Raw genomic sequence first — 19,975 nt, 5'->3', positions numbered from 1 at the left:
AGTTTGCAACGCAGTGAAGGAGACATTTCCGACCCTATAAAGTATACATATTCTTGATCAGGATCGCGTCCTGAGTTGATATAAGCATGTCCGTCTGTCCGTCTGTCTGTTTTTACGCGAACGATTTTTCCGACTCTATAAATTATATATATTCTTGATCAGCAGCACCAGGAGAGTCGATCTAGCCATGTCCGTCTGTCCGTCTGTCCGTCCGTCCGTCCGTTTCTACGCAAACTAGTCCCTCAGTTTTAAAGCTATCTGCTTGAAACTTTCCCAAAAGTTGTCTTTCTATTGCAGGTAGTATATAAGTCGGAACGAGCCAGATCGGGCGACTATATCATATAGCTGCCATATAACTGAACGATCGGAAAAGCCATAACTTTGGTGTTTTTAAAGTTATGAAGTTGGGACTTTTTATGAGTATTAAGAATGCATCATATGAATCATTTTGGAGAATATAATTACACGTTCGATGGCGTAAAGGCACCGAAATGTTTGGCCTAAACGGTTAGGCGTGGCTTTCGAAGGAAAGGTCGGACTGTTTTAGAATAACCCTTAACATAACAAAGAAATGAAAAAGACGATACTTTTAAAATAACAAAGAGTGTAAACGAAACTTTAATAATCGCAGCCGAAAATGTTAGTATACGTTTTTATGTCTAAACTTATACTAACATACATTCTTTGTTATTTTAAGATTAGAATATATTTTAGAATTAAGAATCTTAACAAAAGACTCAGTATTCAGAGACAAAAACAACGCCTAATTTCAAATTCAAAATTATTAAAAATTAAATTATAAAAAAAAATTAAACTCCTTTTATTATGAAAGGCAAAAAAAAACCCTCTGAACCATCTAAGAGTTAATCCACACATTCTATTGTCGCTCTGCTCGCACTTACTAAACAGTTCCCATCTCACTCGCACTCATTGTTATAATAGTAGGGTACCAAAATTTTGCCGACGAGACTACCTTATGTTATTGTATCATGGTCTGCTCCTTACAAGATTCAACTTAAAACTCTAACTTAAAAACTAAGCTGGCGCTTATCAAACCTTCGATTGGGAGAAAGAACTTTATTGATAAATTGAGAGTGTCCAAAATGAGAGCACTGAGCAAGAGAGCGATCTATGTTTGAGCTGCGTCTGCAATTTTACAGTATTGGGGGATAAAAGCTTTTTGGAGTTTGGGGACATTTGTTTATAATGCAAGAGGATGTTTACATAAATTGGTCAGTCGTGGGAGCCGACAATTTGGGGTTCTTTCATTTGTTTATAACTGAAGAGGATGTTTATATTAATTGGCGACTCTTGGGAGCCGATGATTTTGGGTGTGACAAATGCATAATGTAAATATGTTTATGTGGTAGATATGTGGGTGTAGGTATGTTACTATATATTCCTTTTACTAGCCATGCTTACAAGCTCATTAATCCGAAAATACTTGATTTAATTGTCTTTATATAAGCTAGCTATTAAATAACCGTTTCGTGATTTCAGAGGGCACAATATTACCTTCCTTAATGGATTTCCTGCTGATTTTAACATAGAAGGCCTGCATGAGGTAACACCTGCAGGATTGGTTGAATATATACATAACTACACCAATTGGGATCTATTGGGCTTACGAATGGCTGGAGAAATGCCCATTAAGCCTTGGGACGGTCTGCGATACGCTTTCGAAGTAAGTTTAATATTTAAATTCATTGTTATACCCTTACAGAGGGTATTATAATTTCATTAAAATTTTGTAACGCCGTGAAGGGCACATTTCCGTCCCTAGCCAAGTCAGTCTGTCAGTCCATCCGTTTGTCCGTTTCTACGCAAACTATACTATTTTTCTGAAAAAATGTCAACAAACAATGGGAATTTTATTTGTTTACGTTTTGTCTAAAAATGGTTTTCTTCCCTTTTTGTGATTCGGCAAGATATAGAGAATTTAAAATAATATAAATAAATATACATGGTATAAAAGTTTGTCAACAGTAAGCTCGCCAACGCACAATAAAATCAAAATGTTTGTAATTTGTATACCCTTGCAGAGAGTATTATAATTTCAGTCAAAAGTTTGCAACGCAGTGAAGGAGGCATTTCCGACCCTATAAAGTATATATATTCTTGATCAGGATCGCGTCCTGAGTTGATATAAGCATGTCCGTCTGTCCGTCTGTCTGTTTTTACGCGAACGATTTTTCCGACTCTATAAATTAAATATATTCTTGATCAGCAGCACCAGGAGAGTCGATCTAGCCATGTCCGTCTGTCCGTCCGTCCGTTTCTACGCAAACTAGACCCTCAGTTTTAAAGCTATCTGCTTGAAACTTTCTTAAAAGTTGTCTTTCTATTGCAGGTAGTATATAATTCGGAACGAGCCGGGTCGGGCGACTATACCATATAGCTGCCATATAACTGAACGATCGGAAATGACATAACTGATGTTATTAAAGTGAGGAAGTTGGGATTTTTTTTGGGTTTTATATTTCATAAGGATCGACCGACTATATCCTATAGCCGCCATATAACTGATTGATCAGAAATGCCATAACTTTGGTGTTTGTAAAGTTAGGAAGTTGGGATTTTCTTTGGGTTTTTTTTGGCCAATCAATCCGACCTACCAAATTTCATAAGGATCGGTCGACTATATCTTATAGCTGCCATATAACTGATTGATCGAAAATGCCATAACTTTGGTGTTTTTAAAGTTAGGAATTTGGTATTTTTTATGAGTATTAAGAATGCATCATATGAATAATTTTGGAGAATATAATTTACAGAATATTCTGCATTATACATTCTTGTATTATTTAAGTTTAGCTGGATTAGCTCGGATTCGAATGTTATTTATATATATTTATTATGGCTTTTTCGAATGTTAAATACTTAAATGTTAATTGGTTTTAACCATTAGGATCAAATTTGTGTTCCGGTTTGTGGCATTAAAATAGGTATAGATCAGTAGAAAGGTATTGTAAACCTCACTGATCCTAAACTTCAGATAATGTAATGTTTTCAATTTTGTTATTCTGCAGTTGTGTTAAATAAATCAAAAAGAAAATGTAAGTCGAATTAACTGAAGTCTCATATTTTATCCATGGATATATTTTATTGAAAAACAGGAAAGGAAGCCCTTGCAGTTATTACAAATAACAACCATAGGAAAATCAAAACATTTAAAAAAACAAATTTTTAAATTGTATTTTTCTGTTTTTTTATTTATCAAAATATTCTTTTGAGGTATAGTAATTATTTACTATATCAGAATTAAGCTTTTAGTTTTGGTAAAATCGGACAACAATATCATATAGCTGCCATAGAAACGATGGCAAAATGCACGGCAAAATCGACTTAGCTTCATAGTTTTTAGTAATACAGGCATATAAATTGAAATTTAGTAGTTTTGTAATAACTGAAAGGGTATATAAACTTCGGCTTGCCATTGTTTGCTTCATTCCGTTCCGACTTATATACTACCTGCAATAGAAAGACAACTTTTGGGAAAGTTTCAAGCAGATAGCTTTAAAACTGAGGGACTAGATTGCGTAGAAACGGACGGACGGACGGACTGTCGGACGGACAGACGGACGGACGGACAGAGCTAGATCGACCGACTTGTGATACTGATCAAGAATATATATACTTTATAGGGTCGGAAATGTCTCCTTCACTGCGTTGCAAACTTTTGATTGAAACTATAATACCAAAGACCAATATAATCATATATTCTAATGTCTTTGATAATACCCTCTGAAGGGTGTAAAAACTATATATATCAGCACAAATACATTATACATTATATTTGCCCCAATTTAATATTATTTAGAGTTAATACCTTTTGGTAGCTCAGACGATTGAACTGGAGTTTCCTCACCTCTGACCACACTTTTTTTTTTCTCGCGGAGTCCCACGGCCCACTTACCCGCGAGTTAATAAAATATAGGTAAAAGTCCGGGGAAAAAAGTAATAGTAAGATCAATTTTGTGCCAATGATGCTAGTATTAATCGTTTTAGGAGCGGCAGAGAGTCAAGATTTGAGATTATACGAAAAAGTATATTATAGTCAGAACATAATACTCTGAAAGGCTCATGGAAGGCATAGTTATATCTACAATGATTTAATATTAGGGGAATATAATTTCTAGTTAATCTACTTGGCACAGAAAAGTTTAGCCGACTTACCAAGTCGGGGCAGTCAATATGACCATGTATAAGGTTATAAATGAAGACAGTACCAAGCATCGTACTACGGTTGGCTAGGGAGGGTAAATTAATCAAGAAGTAAGTGATTTACAGAGTCAAATGCTTTACTAAAGTCAGTGTAAATGACGTCTGTTGGAAAACTACTATTGAAGCCTCTTATCACAAATGTAGAGAGATCTAGAAGGTTTGTGATTTAATAAATCCGTGTTGACTCGGAGAAATGATTGATCTACAAAGGTGCTGCAAATGAGGAGTAATGATTTTTCAAAAAGCTTCGGAATAGCTGACAACTTAGAAATACCTCTATAGTTACTGGCTTCTAACTTTTTACCTTTTTTGAGGAGGAATAACAAATGATTCCTTCCAAATATTTGGGAATTGGGAAGTTTCTAGAAATGTTTGGTATTCCGGTGCAGGTGAACTCCCTGACTTAATAAATTGCACTCAACATTTTTGAATGTTTTTTAAAAAGTCTAAATTAAGTTCACAGTGCAATTTGTCATGTTTTTTAAATTTTTTTGTCGAGTTCTGGTAAAACGATTTTTGTTACTAAGTTTAGTATATATATAATCTTCTTAAACCTTGCCACACACTTTATAGAAATTAGTTCGTTGATACTTTAAAAACTACACGTATAAAACCAAATTAATTTTATGGCTTATACTCAACTTAACATTCTCCCATTAAATCGATTATTTTATGAACTTTCTACTTTGACGGTGAAACTTGTCTATAGATGTGTGCCCACCGCGGATTTATACAGTACGTAACGGTCTCTGCCGGAGCTCTGCTGGCAGATAGAGCCATGGTGAACACGTAGCGTTTTTATGTTCTTTGTTAATGACAATATACCAGAGAACATGTTTTGCCATTTGATGATAATTGCGGATCCTCCGCGATCAGCAGGATGGTTTGACAAATGAACGTCATATCCCCTTAGCTGGTAGTGTGACTTAGAGCATAAGTGGGTTTCGCTGACCAACATAACGTCAATATGATGTTGCTTTACAAAAAGCTCCATCTCGAGTGACTGGAAAGGCAGAGTGGAGACCAGTGACTGCTTGTTCAGATCCTGACACTATTTGGGGTAAGAGGTTGGTTATAAGGAACATCATTGACATCATCATCTGGAGCATTGTGTCAAACCGAGCAACGAGGTCAGACAGTTTTTCTTCAGATCGTAAATACATTTGTTCTTGTCGTTTCGATTGCTGATCGTTTTGGAATTGCTGGAGATTTCGTTGGGGTTTCTGGGTATTGTTGTTGGTCAAGGGCTGTCGTCTGTATGGTTTGTGGCTGATTGATTCTGGGGCTGGTTCGCAGGTTGCTGCAACTGGGGTCGGCCACCCTGTTGAGTTTGCTGTCGAGAATGACCAATGGTGACATTTGCGTATGACCACACCTGATTTGCCCAAGAATGGAGTACCCGATTTTTTTGGGATCTTTAGAAATAATTTGTCAATACACGAAAACAAGGTCCATCCTTGTGTGACGTGTTCAACAAACTATAAAAAAAAGACAAGGCTCACACGACTTCCGATCGAACAGTAGTCCTTTTTGTAGGGGATTTTTGGGGGAGGGCGTTACCCTGGGATGGAGGATTTTTTCGACGTCTTACTTTGTGGTCATAAAAATCCCAACTTCCTAACTTTAACAAGAGAGAACGCTATGGTCGAGTGCCTCGACTATTAGATACCCGTTACTCAGCTAAACACCTTGGCCATCTGTTCCAAAGTCATCCGTTAGATGGCGCTATTGTATTGCGCCATCTATCCCAAGACATTGGTACCACGGGCCATGAAAGGCGGAAATGTAGGCGCTAGCCGGGCTTAAGCGTTTAATGGGTTTTTGGGCGTTAGAGTGGGCGTGGCAAACTTTTATTAGGCCAATCGATAGGTATTGACGAAACAAATACATATCAATTAAAATTTTCATAATAGTGAAATAATTTTCATAATTTTGAAACAATCTTGCGCTGCGTAGAACTCCTAAAATACATGCAAAATGCCAATCTTCTAGATTTAATAGTTTCCGAGATCTCAGCGTTCATACGGACAGACAGACGGACAGACGGACATGGCTAGATCGACTCGGCTAGTGATCCTGAACAAGAATATATATACTTTATAGGGTCGGAAACGCTTCCTTCTACCTGTTACAAACTTTTGCACGAATACAATATACCCTTTTACTCTACGAGTAACGGGTATAAAAGCACCAAAGTTATTGCGTTTGCAATCGGTCAGTAATATGGCAGCTATAGAATGCAGTCGGCCGATCCTTTTGAAATTTGGTATGTCGGATTGATTGGCCAAAAATTAATCCCATAGAAAATCTCAAATTCCTAACATTACAAGTCGGCCGATCCTTTTGAAATTTGGTGAGTCAGATTAATTGGCCAAATATAAAACCCATAGAAAATCCCAACTTCTTAACTTTACAAACACCAAAGTTATGGAATTTCCGCTCAATCAGTTATATGGAAGCTATAGGATATAGTCGGCCGATCCCGTCCGTTCCGATTTTATATTCCTTGAAAAAAAAAGAAGGGTGTGTGAAAAGCTTTCAATTCGATATCTTAAACTGAGAGACTAGTTCGCGTAGAAACAGACAGACGGACAGACAGAATATATCAGAGGGATCTCCTTTTGAAATTTGGTGATTCAAGATATAATAAAAATTAGAAAATATGTCTAACAAGAAAGGAAAGCCAAATAAAAATTTAAATTATATCAAAATTATTCATATACATCTAAAACCCATAGAAAATACCAACTTCCTAACTTTAAAAACACCCAAGTTATGGCATTTCTGATCAATCAGTTATATGGCGGCTATAGGATATAGTCGTCCGATCCTTATGAAATTCGGTAGGTCGGATTGATTGGCCAAAAATAAAACCCATAGAAAATCCCAACTTCCAAACTTTAAAAACACAAATGTTATGGCTTTTCCGATTGTTCGGTTATATGGCAGCTATATGATATAGTCGCCCGATCCGGCTCGTTCCGACTTATATACTACCTGCAATAGAAAGACAACTTTTGGGAAAGTTTCAAGCAGATAGCTTTAAAACTGAGGGACTAGTATGCGTAGAAACGGACGGACGGACAGACGGACGGACAGACGGACATGGCTAGATCGACTCTCCTGGTGATGCTGATCAAGAATATATATACTTTATTGGGTCGGAAATGTCTCCTTCACTGCGTTGCAAACTTTTGACTGAAATTATAATACCCTCTGCAAGGGTGTAATAAAAATAGAAAGGTTTGAATTGTTATCTCAGATTTTTGTTTTTGAATGCTCGGACGCGTTGAAAGTGTCAAATTGACACAACTTGTTATCGGTAAGAAATCTGAGCAGCGCATAATCTATTTCTGTTGCCGTTTTTATATAGGTCGACTAAAAATTATACTTTTTATTGAAAGGTAATTAAAATATTTTTTGGCATATTAAATATCAAATTATAAACGAAATGTGTGTCTGAAATATAGACTACAATCAATACTACGCATGGCAAGTTCTTTACGCGGAACCGTTAACCGGAACCGCTTAATCGATGTTGCCGAACTCACTCGAGACCTGTGTTCGAATCCCACCGACTCACAGTGGGCGATTTGGCCTCGCTTCAGACGGTTTTATTTCACTGATCAGAGAAAAACCATAGAATTTTTTAAATTAAAACAATAAATGTTATTAATTTTTTTTAATTAAAAAAAAAATTTTAAATATAAAATTTTGTTTTACTTTTATTTTTTTTAAACTTAAATTGACATATTTCATAAATAAACTTTATCTAAAAAAGCCTAGAATCAGAGAGAGGCATATCCAGATGCTTTATTAGAAGCAAACTCTTTACATCATCGTGCATAATAATTGTTTTTGTAGAAGAAATTGCAGACCCATTTGACAATGAAGTTATTAAGTTTCGGAAGTCCTTGTTCCTGGCTGCAAGAACTTCCTCGGGCATCATACCAAATGGAAGGCAAAAATGGCTTATAATGACTTAAAATTCTGTGAACACACGATGGTATATAAAACCAGGGATATGATTTCACAAACAATTCGGAAGTTTCCAATGCGTAAGACCGGAATGCCTCCGAATTTATTTCGTGGCAACATGCCAGTGCTCGTAAGACTACACTGAATCGATGTATTAAATTCTAAAGCCACTCAGTAATGTTGGTAAAATATTTGATATTTGGCTTTTAATATTTTCACTTTCTCTGCGAATTAAGTCTGCCGATTCTTTCTAGCAAAGTATTTTAAGGGGTCGACAATATCGAGTAGAAGAAGGTCTAATGTTTTTCCATAAAACTATTGGTCCGTTCTGCACTGTTAATGGCACCATACAAATTGAAAATAAATATTGATCTATCATGTTTCCATCAAAATCATCAAATTTTTGCCTGACCGTTGAATGGCCGCTGCTGCCATCACAGCCCCATTTGTATGTAGCAGTTAATTAGGTGTTATTCTAGTCCTAGCAATCGAATGGTCCACTAAGCTTTGTAGTGCTACTTCAGCGAAATGATCAGTGACCGTGATGACACTGGAATAGCATTTTTTTCGCACAACGCAGTTTATCGTAGCATGGATATATATCAGCGTTTTGTCCTTTGGCGGCTCTCTTTGACAAATTCCATGTGTACTTGTGTAGGGGTATGATATAATATCCCAAAGATATATGCAATTTAACACCGTTGAATATATAATTTATTAGTTAATAGCTTTTATTTAGTTTTAAGTCCTGGTCACAATCACTGCTGGCTATCAACTGATCCATCTAACCTGTCAACAACAACAACTAAGGAATACAGTAGCCTATACATATTAATAGGTAGCAATCCTGCTACACTTGGTATGTCCAACATCTACAAATAGGGCAAGTGCTTTTTCATCAGAAAATTTTGACGGTAGACGCTGCGGGGCAGTCATAGTTTTCATAATATTACCAATAAACTCTTTGTCGGCGTTTACAATTGAAACCAACTGTAAAGCACTGCGTTTTCCAGCTTTATACGAGCTGCAGCTTGCAGCTACCAACAATGCATCTGATGGGACATCTTCAGTTAGGTCTGACAATTTGTTGACTTGCGTTTTTGTACAACAATCCGCAAAAACTTTTTGTGGACGTCCAACATTTTTTGAAGATGAGATTTCCATTAATAGCAGCGGCGTATCTAGCCATTCCTGGTTTTTGGTTTCGAAAAAATCCTTATTTCTTCCACAGACTTTCCACTTTACTATAGTTAAATTTCGCAAAATTTTTGCCAATCTCACACTGCTCTTCCAGAGTATATTTAAGGTTTTTCCAAATACAAAGTTTTCCATGACAACAAACTTCTTGGTTGGGATGACTTCTGAGTGCCATACTAAAAAAAGATCCCTTTTTATACCCTTGCAGAGGGTATTATAATTTTGGTCAAAATTATGCAACGCTGTGAAGGAGACATCTCCGACCCTATAAAGTATATATATTCTTGATCAGGATCACCTCCTGAGTTGATATAGCCATGTCCGTCTGTCCGTCTGTCTGTTTCTACGCAAACTAGTCTCTCAGTTTTAAAGCTATCGAATTGAAACTTTGCACGCACCCTTCTTTCCTTTGCACGCAGTATATATGTCGGAACGGGATCGGCCGACTATATCCTATAGCTGCCATATAACTGATTGATCGGAAATGCCATAACTTTGGTGCTTGTAAAGTTAGGGATCTTCTATGGGTGTTATATTTGGCCAATCAATCCGACCTACCAAATTTCATAAGGATCGGCCGACTATATCCTATAGCTGTCATATAACTGATTGATCGGAAATGCCGTAACTTTTGTGTTTGTAAAGTTACGATGTTGGGATTATTTATGGGTTTTATTATTGGCCAATATGGCTGCCATATTGGCTGCCATATAACTGATTGATCGGAAATGCCATCACTTTGGTGTTTGTTAAGTTAGGAAGTGGAGATTTTCTATGGGTTTTATATTTGGCCAATCAATCCGACCTACCAAATTTCATAAGGATCGGCCGACTATATCCTATAGCTGCCATACAACTGAACGATTGGAAATGCCATAACTTTGATGTTTTTAAAGTTAGGAAGTTGGGATTTTTTATGAGTATTAAGAATGCATCATATAAATAATTTTGGAGAATATAATTTACAGAGTATTCTGCAAGGGTATATCAACTTCGGCTCCGCCCAAAGTTAGCTTTCCTTTCTTGTTGCTACTGACATTGTGCATAAAAATTACCATAGTTTGAAGGCTAGCAGGTAATAGCAGTTCATATTACAAATTTTGGACGCCACTGATTCACAATTTCGGCTAATAAAAGAGTTAGACTGAATCCACTTGAATCCGGTAAGTTCGACTCCACGAAAGACAGGTGTACGCTAATCCGGGCTCGTTGTTAATACAGTGAATTACCTCTACGTTTTGTGAGCTACACATGTATAGACCGGTCACAAACATTGATTTTTGTTGTTATACATACCTTGAAGATAATAAAAAGACAAACTTTTAATAAATTTAATAAAAATGTTAAATTTCCGAGGAACTCGAAATCAATGCTCGCAAATAGAAAGCATTTTGTAAAGCTCTTTGCAAAATCATATGGTGTCTTTGTCCGTTCACAGCTGATGATCAGCTGATCGTAGAGCCTTAAAAAGCTTCGATAAATCTAATCGAAGCATCTGTTATCGACTTGTAAAAAAATATCAACGCTTTTTTAAATTTGAAAATTTGAAATTAATGCCGCTATCGAGACCAAATCGCCAACTGTGCGACGGACAATAAATATAATACATTTCAGAATTTACTTTGTAACGAACTGATTTTTTACGGTCTGCTCGGTACGAGTATCGTGCGGCTAGCTCAGAAGATGTGTGTTGTTCGTCCCACCAAATTTATATAAATGTGACCGCCCGATTGTCTAGTGAGAACGCACAGAAAGTTGGGATGTTTATACTAGGATCTTTATTCGCCGACTTGTCCCTCGGCCTGGGACTAATGGTGACTGATGGTTGTCTCAACGCCTTCCTTGAAGAATTGTGGTCGTTCCACCGACGCTCTCCGCTGCCTCGCTGCTCGCCGCTCCGGAACGCCTCCGCTGTCTTTGGCCTCGGGGCTATGAGGGTTTAGGGATGCATTACCGTTCCCAGACTAGGGTGAACAGGCATTGGGCTCTCAAAGCGTATCTGTCCCGGCCGGTCACACCAGACGCTTACACAGTTTCTACCTGACGGTTCAGGCATACGCCGGAAGGCCGCCAATGCAGTCCCTGTGGCAGGACGCTAGGTTCAAGACGAATGCTTCCGCCCTCGCCTCTTAGCCGTATACTGGATACGCTTGAGTATGGCTTGGTTGCTGCTGGGCCTGCGATGACTGCTCGTCGTTTCTTGTGTCCTGCCGGTTCAGGCGTACGCCGGTATTCGACAAGACAATTATTTTCGCACGGCGGCTGGTTCTGGACAACTTTCCTTCCGAGCCCACGGTTCTTTGTCGAAGGACTCTTTTTATACCCGTTACTCGTAGAGTAAAAGGGTATATTGTATTCGTGCAAAAGTATGTACAGGTAGAAGGAAGCGTTTCCGACCCTATAAAGTATATATATTCTTGTTCAGGATCACTAGCCGAGTCGATCTAGCCATGTCCGTCTGTCCGTCTGTCTGTCCGTCTGTCTGTCTGTCTGTCCGTATGAACGCTGAGATCTCGGAAACTATAAAAGCTAGAAGATTGGCATTTTGCATGTAGATTTTAGGAGTTCCTACGCAGCGCAAGTTTGTTTCAAAATGGTGCCACGCCCCCTCTGACGCCCACAAGCCACAAGCTGTGGCCACAGTTTTGATGCTATTATGAAAATTTTAATTGATATGTATTTGTTTCGTCAATACCTATCGATTGGCCTAATAAAAGTTTGCCACGCCCACTCTAACGCCCAAAAACCCATTAAACGCTTAAGCCTGGCTAGCGCCTACATTTCCGCCTTTCATGGCCCGTAGCGCCATCTAACGGATGACTTTGGAACAGCTGGCCAAGGTGCTAATTCGAGCGGCGAAAAACATACAAGAAGGCATATTTATATTAAGTTGTTTAGCTGAGTAACGAGTATCTAATAGTCGAGGCACTCTCTTGTTTTATTTACTTCTGTCGGACTCGCCGAGCAATGTACATAAATAAGATACATAAATTCTAAAATATAAATAAATTATAATTTTATTTATACATTTTATTATTTTTTATGGGACATCTATATCATATAGCTCCCTTAAGAAAATAAAATAATTAAAATAAAAATTAAAAAACATTTTTTTTTCTATTATCAAAATATTTCTTTGAGGTATAGTAATTATTTACAAAATCACAATCAAGCTTTTAGTTTTGTCAAAATAGGACATCACATTATGACATAAGTTGCCATAGAAACGATGGCAAAATTCAGCGAAAATCGACATAGCTTTGTTTTAGAAATATAGGCATAGAAATCGAAATGTAGGCGTTTTGTAGTAACTGCAAGGGTATATAAACTTCAGCTTACTTCCTTTCTTGTTAGAAATGTTTTCTACCTTGAGTTTTATTTTTATATTTTTTAGGAAAGTTTTAATTTTAGAGCTTTTGCTATAGATTTAAGAGAGGAAACGCCATTATTTAAAAGATATTAAAATTAAATTAAAATTGTGAAGGTCGAATTACTTTATTTTTGGGTTCATTTTATTATGCGTGTGAAAAAAATTATGAATTTGTTATTGCTAACCAATTAGATCAAATGTTTGTTAATGTTCGAACTAAACAAATGCATTAGTAATGTTTATTATTTAATTCAACGAACACAAGACCAAGTTCGAAGCAAATATCACCTAGTTGTATTGTTTCCTTAATACCATAACAAAATCAAATTAAAACACTCGCTATTTCATCAGATGCTGTAGTTGAAAAATATGGGCGATTCGAACAAGTGCGATAATCTTGGCATCAAGTTCAAAACTGACATAGCGGTGGCCAATTCAAAACCAGTCGTAGTTAGAATGCAAGGCTGCTAAGGGAATTTTTTGACTTTTGATGTGGTGGTGCAGCTAACAGTAAACCGTAAAAGAGTGCAAAATCGAGGGAAATGGAAATGATAAAGGGCCTTCAAAAGCGATTCGCCCATTACGAGCAAGATAAGAGCAAGCAAAATCTTTAAAATCAATCCCCCATCTCAAGAACTCAAGATATCTAGAAAATGATCAGCCATTACCATGCTTTTTAGTCTTCTATAGTCAATACAAATCCGCAGCGTACCGTCTTTCTCTTTGACTGCAACGAGTTTGCTTGTTGGGCCAACCATTCATCAATTTCCTGCTTTACTCCCTCTGCCTCGATTACTGAAGACTTATGAAATGGTGTTCTTATGCATCCAGATCCTGAGTTACTGGTGGTATCTGCTGGACTTCTTCGACGAGTTTGGTCACAGATTCTTCGAAATGGGGAGAAACAGTAAAAAAGGTTGATTCTTCTACAATATTATACAGATCTGACTTAAGTATACTTGTTTTCCTCGGTTCACCTCTTAGCCCGTCAACTTAAAGACATTGCCATTGCAGCAAAATAAAAACTTCGTAGTAAAATCATGTCCAAAGCACCACAGTCGACCACGTTATCAGGCACGACCAGAAACTTTTGTTGTGTGAACAACTTGTCAGCAAGAACATCGGCTGTGAAGAATCCAATCGGCTTTTTTTTCTGACCCAGACCGCCTATGATACACTACGTCAATTGATCAGAGAATAAAGATTAGACGTCGCTTGTTGCTCGTAATAAACCCATGATATGATAAAGTCACTAGTGAACTTCAGAGGTGTTGCAATTGAAGTGTGATTAGGTGCTTCAGAAGTTGGGGTTTAGCTTAGATTTTCGCAATGAATTAATAGTATTCAATGTTCGATATTGACCCTAATTTGAAAAAAGTAATAGTGACTCGTTCCGAATCAGCCGCAAGTAAATAAATGTATAAATTAATGTAATTGGATGTGAAAGATTTCACAATGTACTGGTTGGTATTAGTTTCTCAATGTAAAAGAGGTGGCTATTATCTAATTCTTGATTTAAAACCTTGTTGAGAATACGAGATGTTGTTTTACAGCGGCAATGGTAATGTTGCAGTCGCCTATTGTAATCAACTAGCATTCGTATAAATTAGATTATCGAAAATGTATCAGAATATTTGCCTTCAACTTATTGTACAATGGTACGTATCTGCAGTATGCTGAATAGTTTCCTCTCCAAATTCCGCATCTTTTAATTTTTGGCTCCTCCTATTTAAGGGGTTATATACCTTTTTGAACGAAAAAATTGAGGGAACTTTGGATTTTTTTTCAGGTGTGTAGCAATAATTTTATGACACTGAAATTATTATTTATTGATAGTACAAGTTTTTATCGAAACAACAAGCGTTTGTTGTTGAAAAAATATAAATAATTTACGAAGTTATGGCAATTCTCTCGGAACCCTTTTTTTATAGCGGCTTGCGGTGACCACGATGGAAGTCCAGCAGATCAACTGAAATCAAAAAACCAAAAAATTTGTATTACTATAGTATTATTTCCAGTTCGTGAACGATTATTTTCAAGAATATTTGGTTTTTTCTGCATACAGTAACAATTTCTCCAAAAAGTTGATTTTTCGAGTTCTAAAAATTTTATTAAAAAATTCTGATCTGCAAAATCAAAATTTGCGCATAAAAACCGAATCCTTCACGAACTCGGCACAATCATTACGAATAATTTTAAAAAAAATTGAAGAAGATCGATCAAATAGTTCTTGTGCAATCGCGGTCACAGCAAAGGCACTTTTGGAAAAACACGACTTTGAGATAATCGCATTCAAAGTTTTACATTGAGTATATGCAACTATTGAAGTCCAGCAGACAAACTTACAAGTCATCGTCGATTCCGGGACCATAAAGCGTGCCTCCTGCACTTGATACAGGCTCCACAATTGACGTTGTCTGCTGGCCATTCGTCCTTCCCTTGTCGCACTTTGCGCCTTCAGCTCAGCCGTCGAAATGCGCCTCTCGTCCTGCTTGACGCTGTCCGCAGCCGTGACGAACCACGCCTCAAAACGCTGTTTTCCTATCGAACTATTATTCGGATCTCTATGAAAATTTGGGAAAATGTTCTCTAGGGGATATACTTTAGGATTCAGCAAAAAAAAATTTTCGTTTTTTTTTTTTAAAAAAGGTATATAACCCCTTAACAGGGAAGTTGTGAAAATATCCACAAGCTACGCAGACCAACGGAAAGCCGCAGTGATTCTGGTGGCTCAATTCTCCTGAAAATTCGAGCATTGCACTGGACCATTCCGCTTGTGCTTATTTTCCACAGTAAAACTAGGGTGCAAAAGAAACTGCAGATTGTAGATCAGGTGCACTTAAAATTTCTCCAAGGATCTTCTTTATGGCTCCAGCTCGATATTTAAATGTTGCTGCTTTTAAATTATGCATTCATTCTCTAGTTGTTCAATTTAATCTAGGTATTTTGACACAGCTCAGAAGTGCTCTTCATATTTAGCTATACATTTTTCCATTAACAACATTAAAATGAATACCGACGTTATTGACTATGGGTGTTTCTATTGTTTTTTGGACCACCTGTCGAGATATGGGTAGATAACTTTACTTACTATCACCCGCCATTTGGGCATATCGTAGGTATGTATATAGTTCGCTGATTTTTATGAGGAGCTTTTTCTTTGGTTTACAGAACAGAAGTAATTTTTGACACTATAAAGTATTTACGTACGTGTCCGTGTCTCTCAGTGGTAATGGAATTGTTTCTGTGACAGCTATATGATATTGTTGTCCGATTTTGACAAAACTAAAAACGTAATTCTGATATATTAAAAAATATTTATATCTCAAAGGAATATTTTGATAAATAGAAAACCAGCAAATGAGCTATATGTATTTTAATGTATCCTTTGCTGTTTTTTCAATGGTTCGACCAAAAAAATGCATTTATTCACACGATACGGTTAATGTCAGATAAATTATTTTATAAGCATCTAAAAGTACAACATTTACACTATGTTTTCACAAATTTTTATAAAAAAAAAGTAAATATACTTTATAGGGTCGGAAATGTCTCCTACACTGCGTTGCAAAATTTTGACTGAAATTATAATACCCTCTGCAAGGTTATAAAAATAAAATTGTTAAAGAAATGCATTCAATAAAATGCTCAGGCGGGCTAGACTAGTCAAGGGATAAACGATTATTTCATAGAATACGTACTTTAAAACAATTTTGCTTTTATATATTCTAGTTCCAAAAAGCTGCCAAGGCGCTCAACTCTGCGTTGTAATTCGTAGACCGTTGAAATCGTGTGACCTTCCACCTGAAAAAACAATCATTTTCGAAAAAACTTTTGGACCTCAAATAAGCCCAAAAAACATGTTCGTTCTTTTTCTGTAAGGAAACAATGCAGTTATAATTTTATTTCCCTTTTTATCCCGATAGTTCCTAGTTCAGCCTTATGATAAATAGGTCGACCCGACCCGTTCTAACTTTTATACTACCCGCAACAGAAAGAAGACTTTATGCTAAATTTTATCAAAATATCTTTAAAACGAAGGGATAAGTTTGCGTACGGACATGGCTAGTCGAGTCGATACTCGCCTGGTGATGGTGATCAAGAACATATATGTATACTTTTTAGAGTCCAAAAGGTGCGTTTTGTACTGTGTTGCACACTTTTGAATAAAATTAAAATAATTATAACTTAGTAAAATGCGACAAAAATGTTATTTAGCAATCATAAAAATGATAAGAAATTAATATAAAATATCCACAGTTTTATTGGTATTAAAAAAATACTCATATAACTCGAGATGTAGCCCACTTGTACGATTTTATCTTTAGTTTTATAGAAATCGGACGACTAAATCATAGGTATATATTAAATAAATTGGCTAAATCGCTTTTCGGCTTGTCGAAACTATCTTCTTTTCTTGTTGATTAATCGCTTTGTTCAGAAGCTAGCAAACTTTCTTCCATTCTGCGTGTAAATTAAAATGGTGAATTTATTTTATTTTTAACAATTCGAAAATTAATGCGCCGAAAATTAAGTATAATACAACTGTAAAAATAAGTGATCGAAGAAGCCTGAATATAATTTTTCTTTTATTAACAGTCGTGCGATGCTATGCTTAGTGATGCTGAGACGAAAGAGCTGACCAATCGGAGCTTTGACTTAGCCATACTGGATGGAGCTTTCCCGGAGTGCTTTTTGGGATTGATGTACCAGTTTAAGATCCCGTTCATGTACATAAATACAGTAGGCTTTTACACAGGCAGTCTCTCGACTGCTGGAAATCCCGTTAGTTACGCTATAACTCCAAACTTTTACTCCCGATTTACCGACACAATGAGCCTCTATGAACGGGCAATCAACACAGCCATGCAGATCGGGCAAAACCTGATGCACATGGTAAGTGAAACTCAGTTTTACAATAAAATTATAATTATTATAATTAATTAATTATAGTACGTTATGCGGCGAACACATCTTGTTCTGCGAGAGCATTTAGGTGCCCACATTCCGCATCCTTACGACATTTCGCGCAACGTTAGCTTTATTTTGCAGAATGGACACGCAATTCTGTCTTATAATAGAGCCTTTAACCCGAATGTGGCTGAGGTTGCTTGCATTCACTGTAAGCCAGCTAAAAAACTTCCCAGGAACCTCGAGGACTTCGTCTCGGCTTCCGGAGTCTCGGGATTCATTTATGTTTCCATGGGATCTTCAGTAAAGGCTGCGAATATGCCAGAGGCACTGCGCCACATGCTTGTAAAGACCTTTGCACGCCTGCCGTATCATGTGTTATGGAAGTACGAAGGCAGTTCCGCAGATTTTAAAGACCTCACTTCAAATGTAAAGCTTTTGCGATGGCTACCGCAACAGGACATTTTGGGACATCCCAAGCTTCGAGCATTTGTAACACATGGAGGCTTGCTAAGCATGTTTGAGACGGTATATCACGGAGTGCCAGTCGTCACGATGCCGGTATTTTGCGATCATGATGTCAACTCAGCTAAGGCCGAGGTCGATGGTTATGCAATTAAACTTGATCTTCAAACGCTTTCGACCAATCAGCTTTACAAGGCTATTATGAAAGTGATTCATGATCCTCGCTACAAAAATGCAGCTCGGTATCGCCAAAAACTCTTGCTCGACCAGCGCTCAACAGCCCTGGAGACAGCGATATACTGGACAGAGTACGTGCTGCGTCACAAAGGCGCCTATCACCTACAGGCTCCTTCACGGAATATGACGTGAGTTTATGCAGATTTCTTTAATGTAACGATGCTAATATATTTCTCTCTATTTAGTTGGTGGCAGTACTATCTACTCGATGTGGCTGTTATTTATTTAATTTTACTTTACGGGCTGATTTTATTATTAAAACGCATAGACTTTCGGTCTAAAAAGCTACGGAGCCTTCATTTGCTGATGTCTGCTTCTTATTCAGAAGTAAAAACGAAGTCGAAAAAAATGTAACAGATCGCTAGATATCCCATTGGGCTGTTTAAAAATTTAAGAGGATTTATTGTGATTTAAAAGCGTTCAAATAAGAATATATTAGAAGCTGATGAGTTTTTTTCATATATTTTTGGGAAAAATAATTTTGAAAATCTCTTTTTTTAAATTTATAATTATGAGAAAATTTACTTAACCACAAAAAAAAACTTAGTGGGTAATATCACCCATTTATATTAATTAATTTATTAAAAAAAATTAGATTTTCAAAATATGTTCAAGTAGGTAGAGCACAAAATATATATCTTAAATTAACAAGACAGGTTCTCCATCAATACGATACCTGTTTTTTGGGTTTTATAGAGCATAAAATGGAGACTTACGGCACGACTCGCCCAACACTAAAATTAAAAATTCGGGCACGGCAAAAATTGTATTAAATATTTTAATTATTTTTTTATTGTTTAATATTTCTTTGCTCCGTTGTTATAAAAGAGTTTATCAGGACAGCACTCGCTAAGCATTTGTCGGAAGTGCGAAGTGGCAATGTTAGGTTTCAGTAAAAAATCGTAGTTTTCAAGTGATTTTAGACACTTTTAATGCGGTTACATTCATATCAAATTTATACACGATAACATATATGTTGTAAGAGAACCCCTTATCAAATTTACCGATGTTTGTTTTTGAAGAAAAACTCAGTTTTTAGGAAATTTAAACTGCTTTGAGGTAGAATATCATGAAAACTAGGTAACCAAACGTAATGTCATTTGTTTCTTTGGCTAGGTGTGTTTATTTAGTGTATAGAACAATAATAAAATACTTTTTCCTTTGTGCTTCTTCAGGAAATCATTATTTGCAAGCAGTCTATTTTTCAATACATTTAAACTAAAAATGGAAAATAAAACAAAAACATCAAATACTATTTTTACCATGTTTTATTTCTTTATATTAGGAATGTTACATATTCGCCTGTATGCGATTCTGACTGCTAAAAACAAAAAGGGTAAATAGGCATTGCTTAAATTCATTGAATTTCTGGAACAGATGGAAGCCTATTACTATGTCTTTTCACAAATTTTCATCGAAAGAAATAAATAAGCCGTTCGCAGACAAGCTCCGTAGACGCCTCCAAGAAAAAAGCAGCATTGAACAGCATAGCTCGTTACTGGATCTTCAGAAAAAATTAACATAAAATTGTTTATTAGTTAAGATGTTTCTAAAGGTAACTACGTTTTTTTTTATTATTCAATTTTTGGATTT

At 36.6% G+C, this 19,975-nt stretch overlaps 1 protein-coding gene across 3 annotated transcripts in view; it reads left to right on the top strand.

Moving 5' to 3' along the window:
• The window catches only part of LOC108052918 (UDP-glycosyltransferase UGT5), a 55,993-nt gene extending 37,165 nt beyond the window's left edge, over positions 1-18,828 (top strand). For all 3 annotated transcript variants that reach the window (XM_044457495.1, XM_044457494.1, XM_044457493.1), the window contains 4 exons: positions 1,501-1,684; positions 17,369-17,665; positions 17,723-18,510; positions 18,568-18,828. In XM_044457495.1, coding sequence (XP_044313430.1) covers positions 1,631-1,684; positions 17,369-17,665; positions 17,723-18,510; positions 18,568-18,736 — 1,308 coding nt within the window. In that variant the 5' untranslated portion in view covers positions 1,501-1,630 and the 3' untranslated portion in view covers positions 18,737-18,828. The remainder of the gene's footprint in view (positions 1-1,500; positions 1,685-17,368; positions 17,666-17,722; positions 18,511-18,567) is intronic.
• Positions 18,829-19,975: the final 1,147 nt, after the last annotated feature.

This window comes from Drosophila rhopaloa, unplaced genomic scaffold (genome assembly GCF_018152115.1).
Source record: "Drosophila rhopaloa isolate 14029-0021.01 unplaced genomic scaffold, ASM1815211v1 contig_160, whole genome shotgun sequence".
Taxonomy (NCBI): Eukaryota; Metazoa; Arthropoda; class Insecta; order Diptera; family Drosophilidae; genus Drosophila; species Drosophila rhopaloa.
The sequence above is the reverse complement of the archived record's forward strand: the minus strand, read 5'-3'. Positions and strand labels throughout refer to the sequence as shown.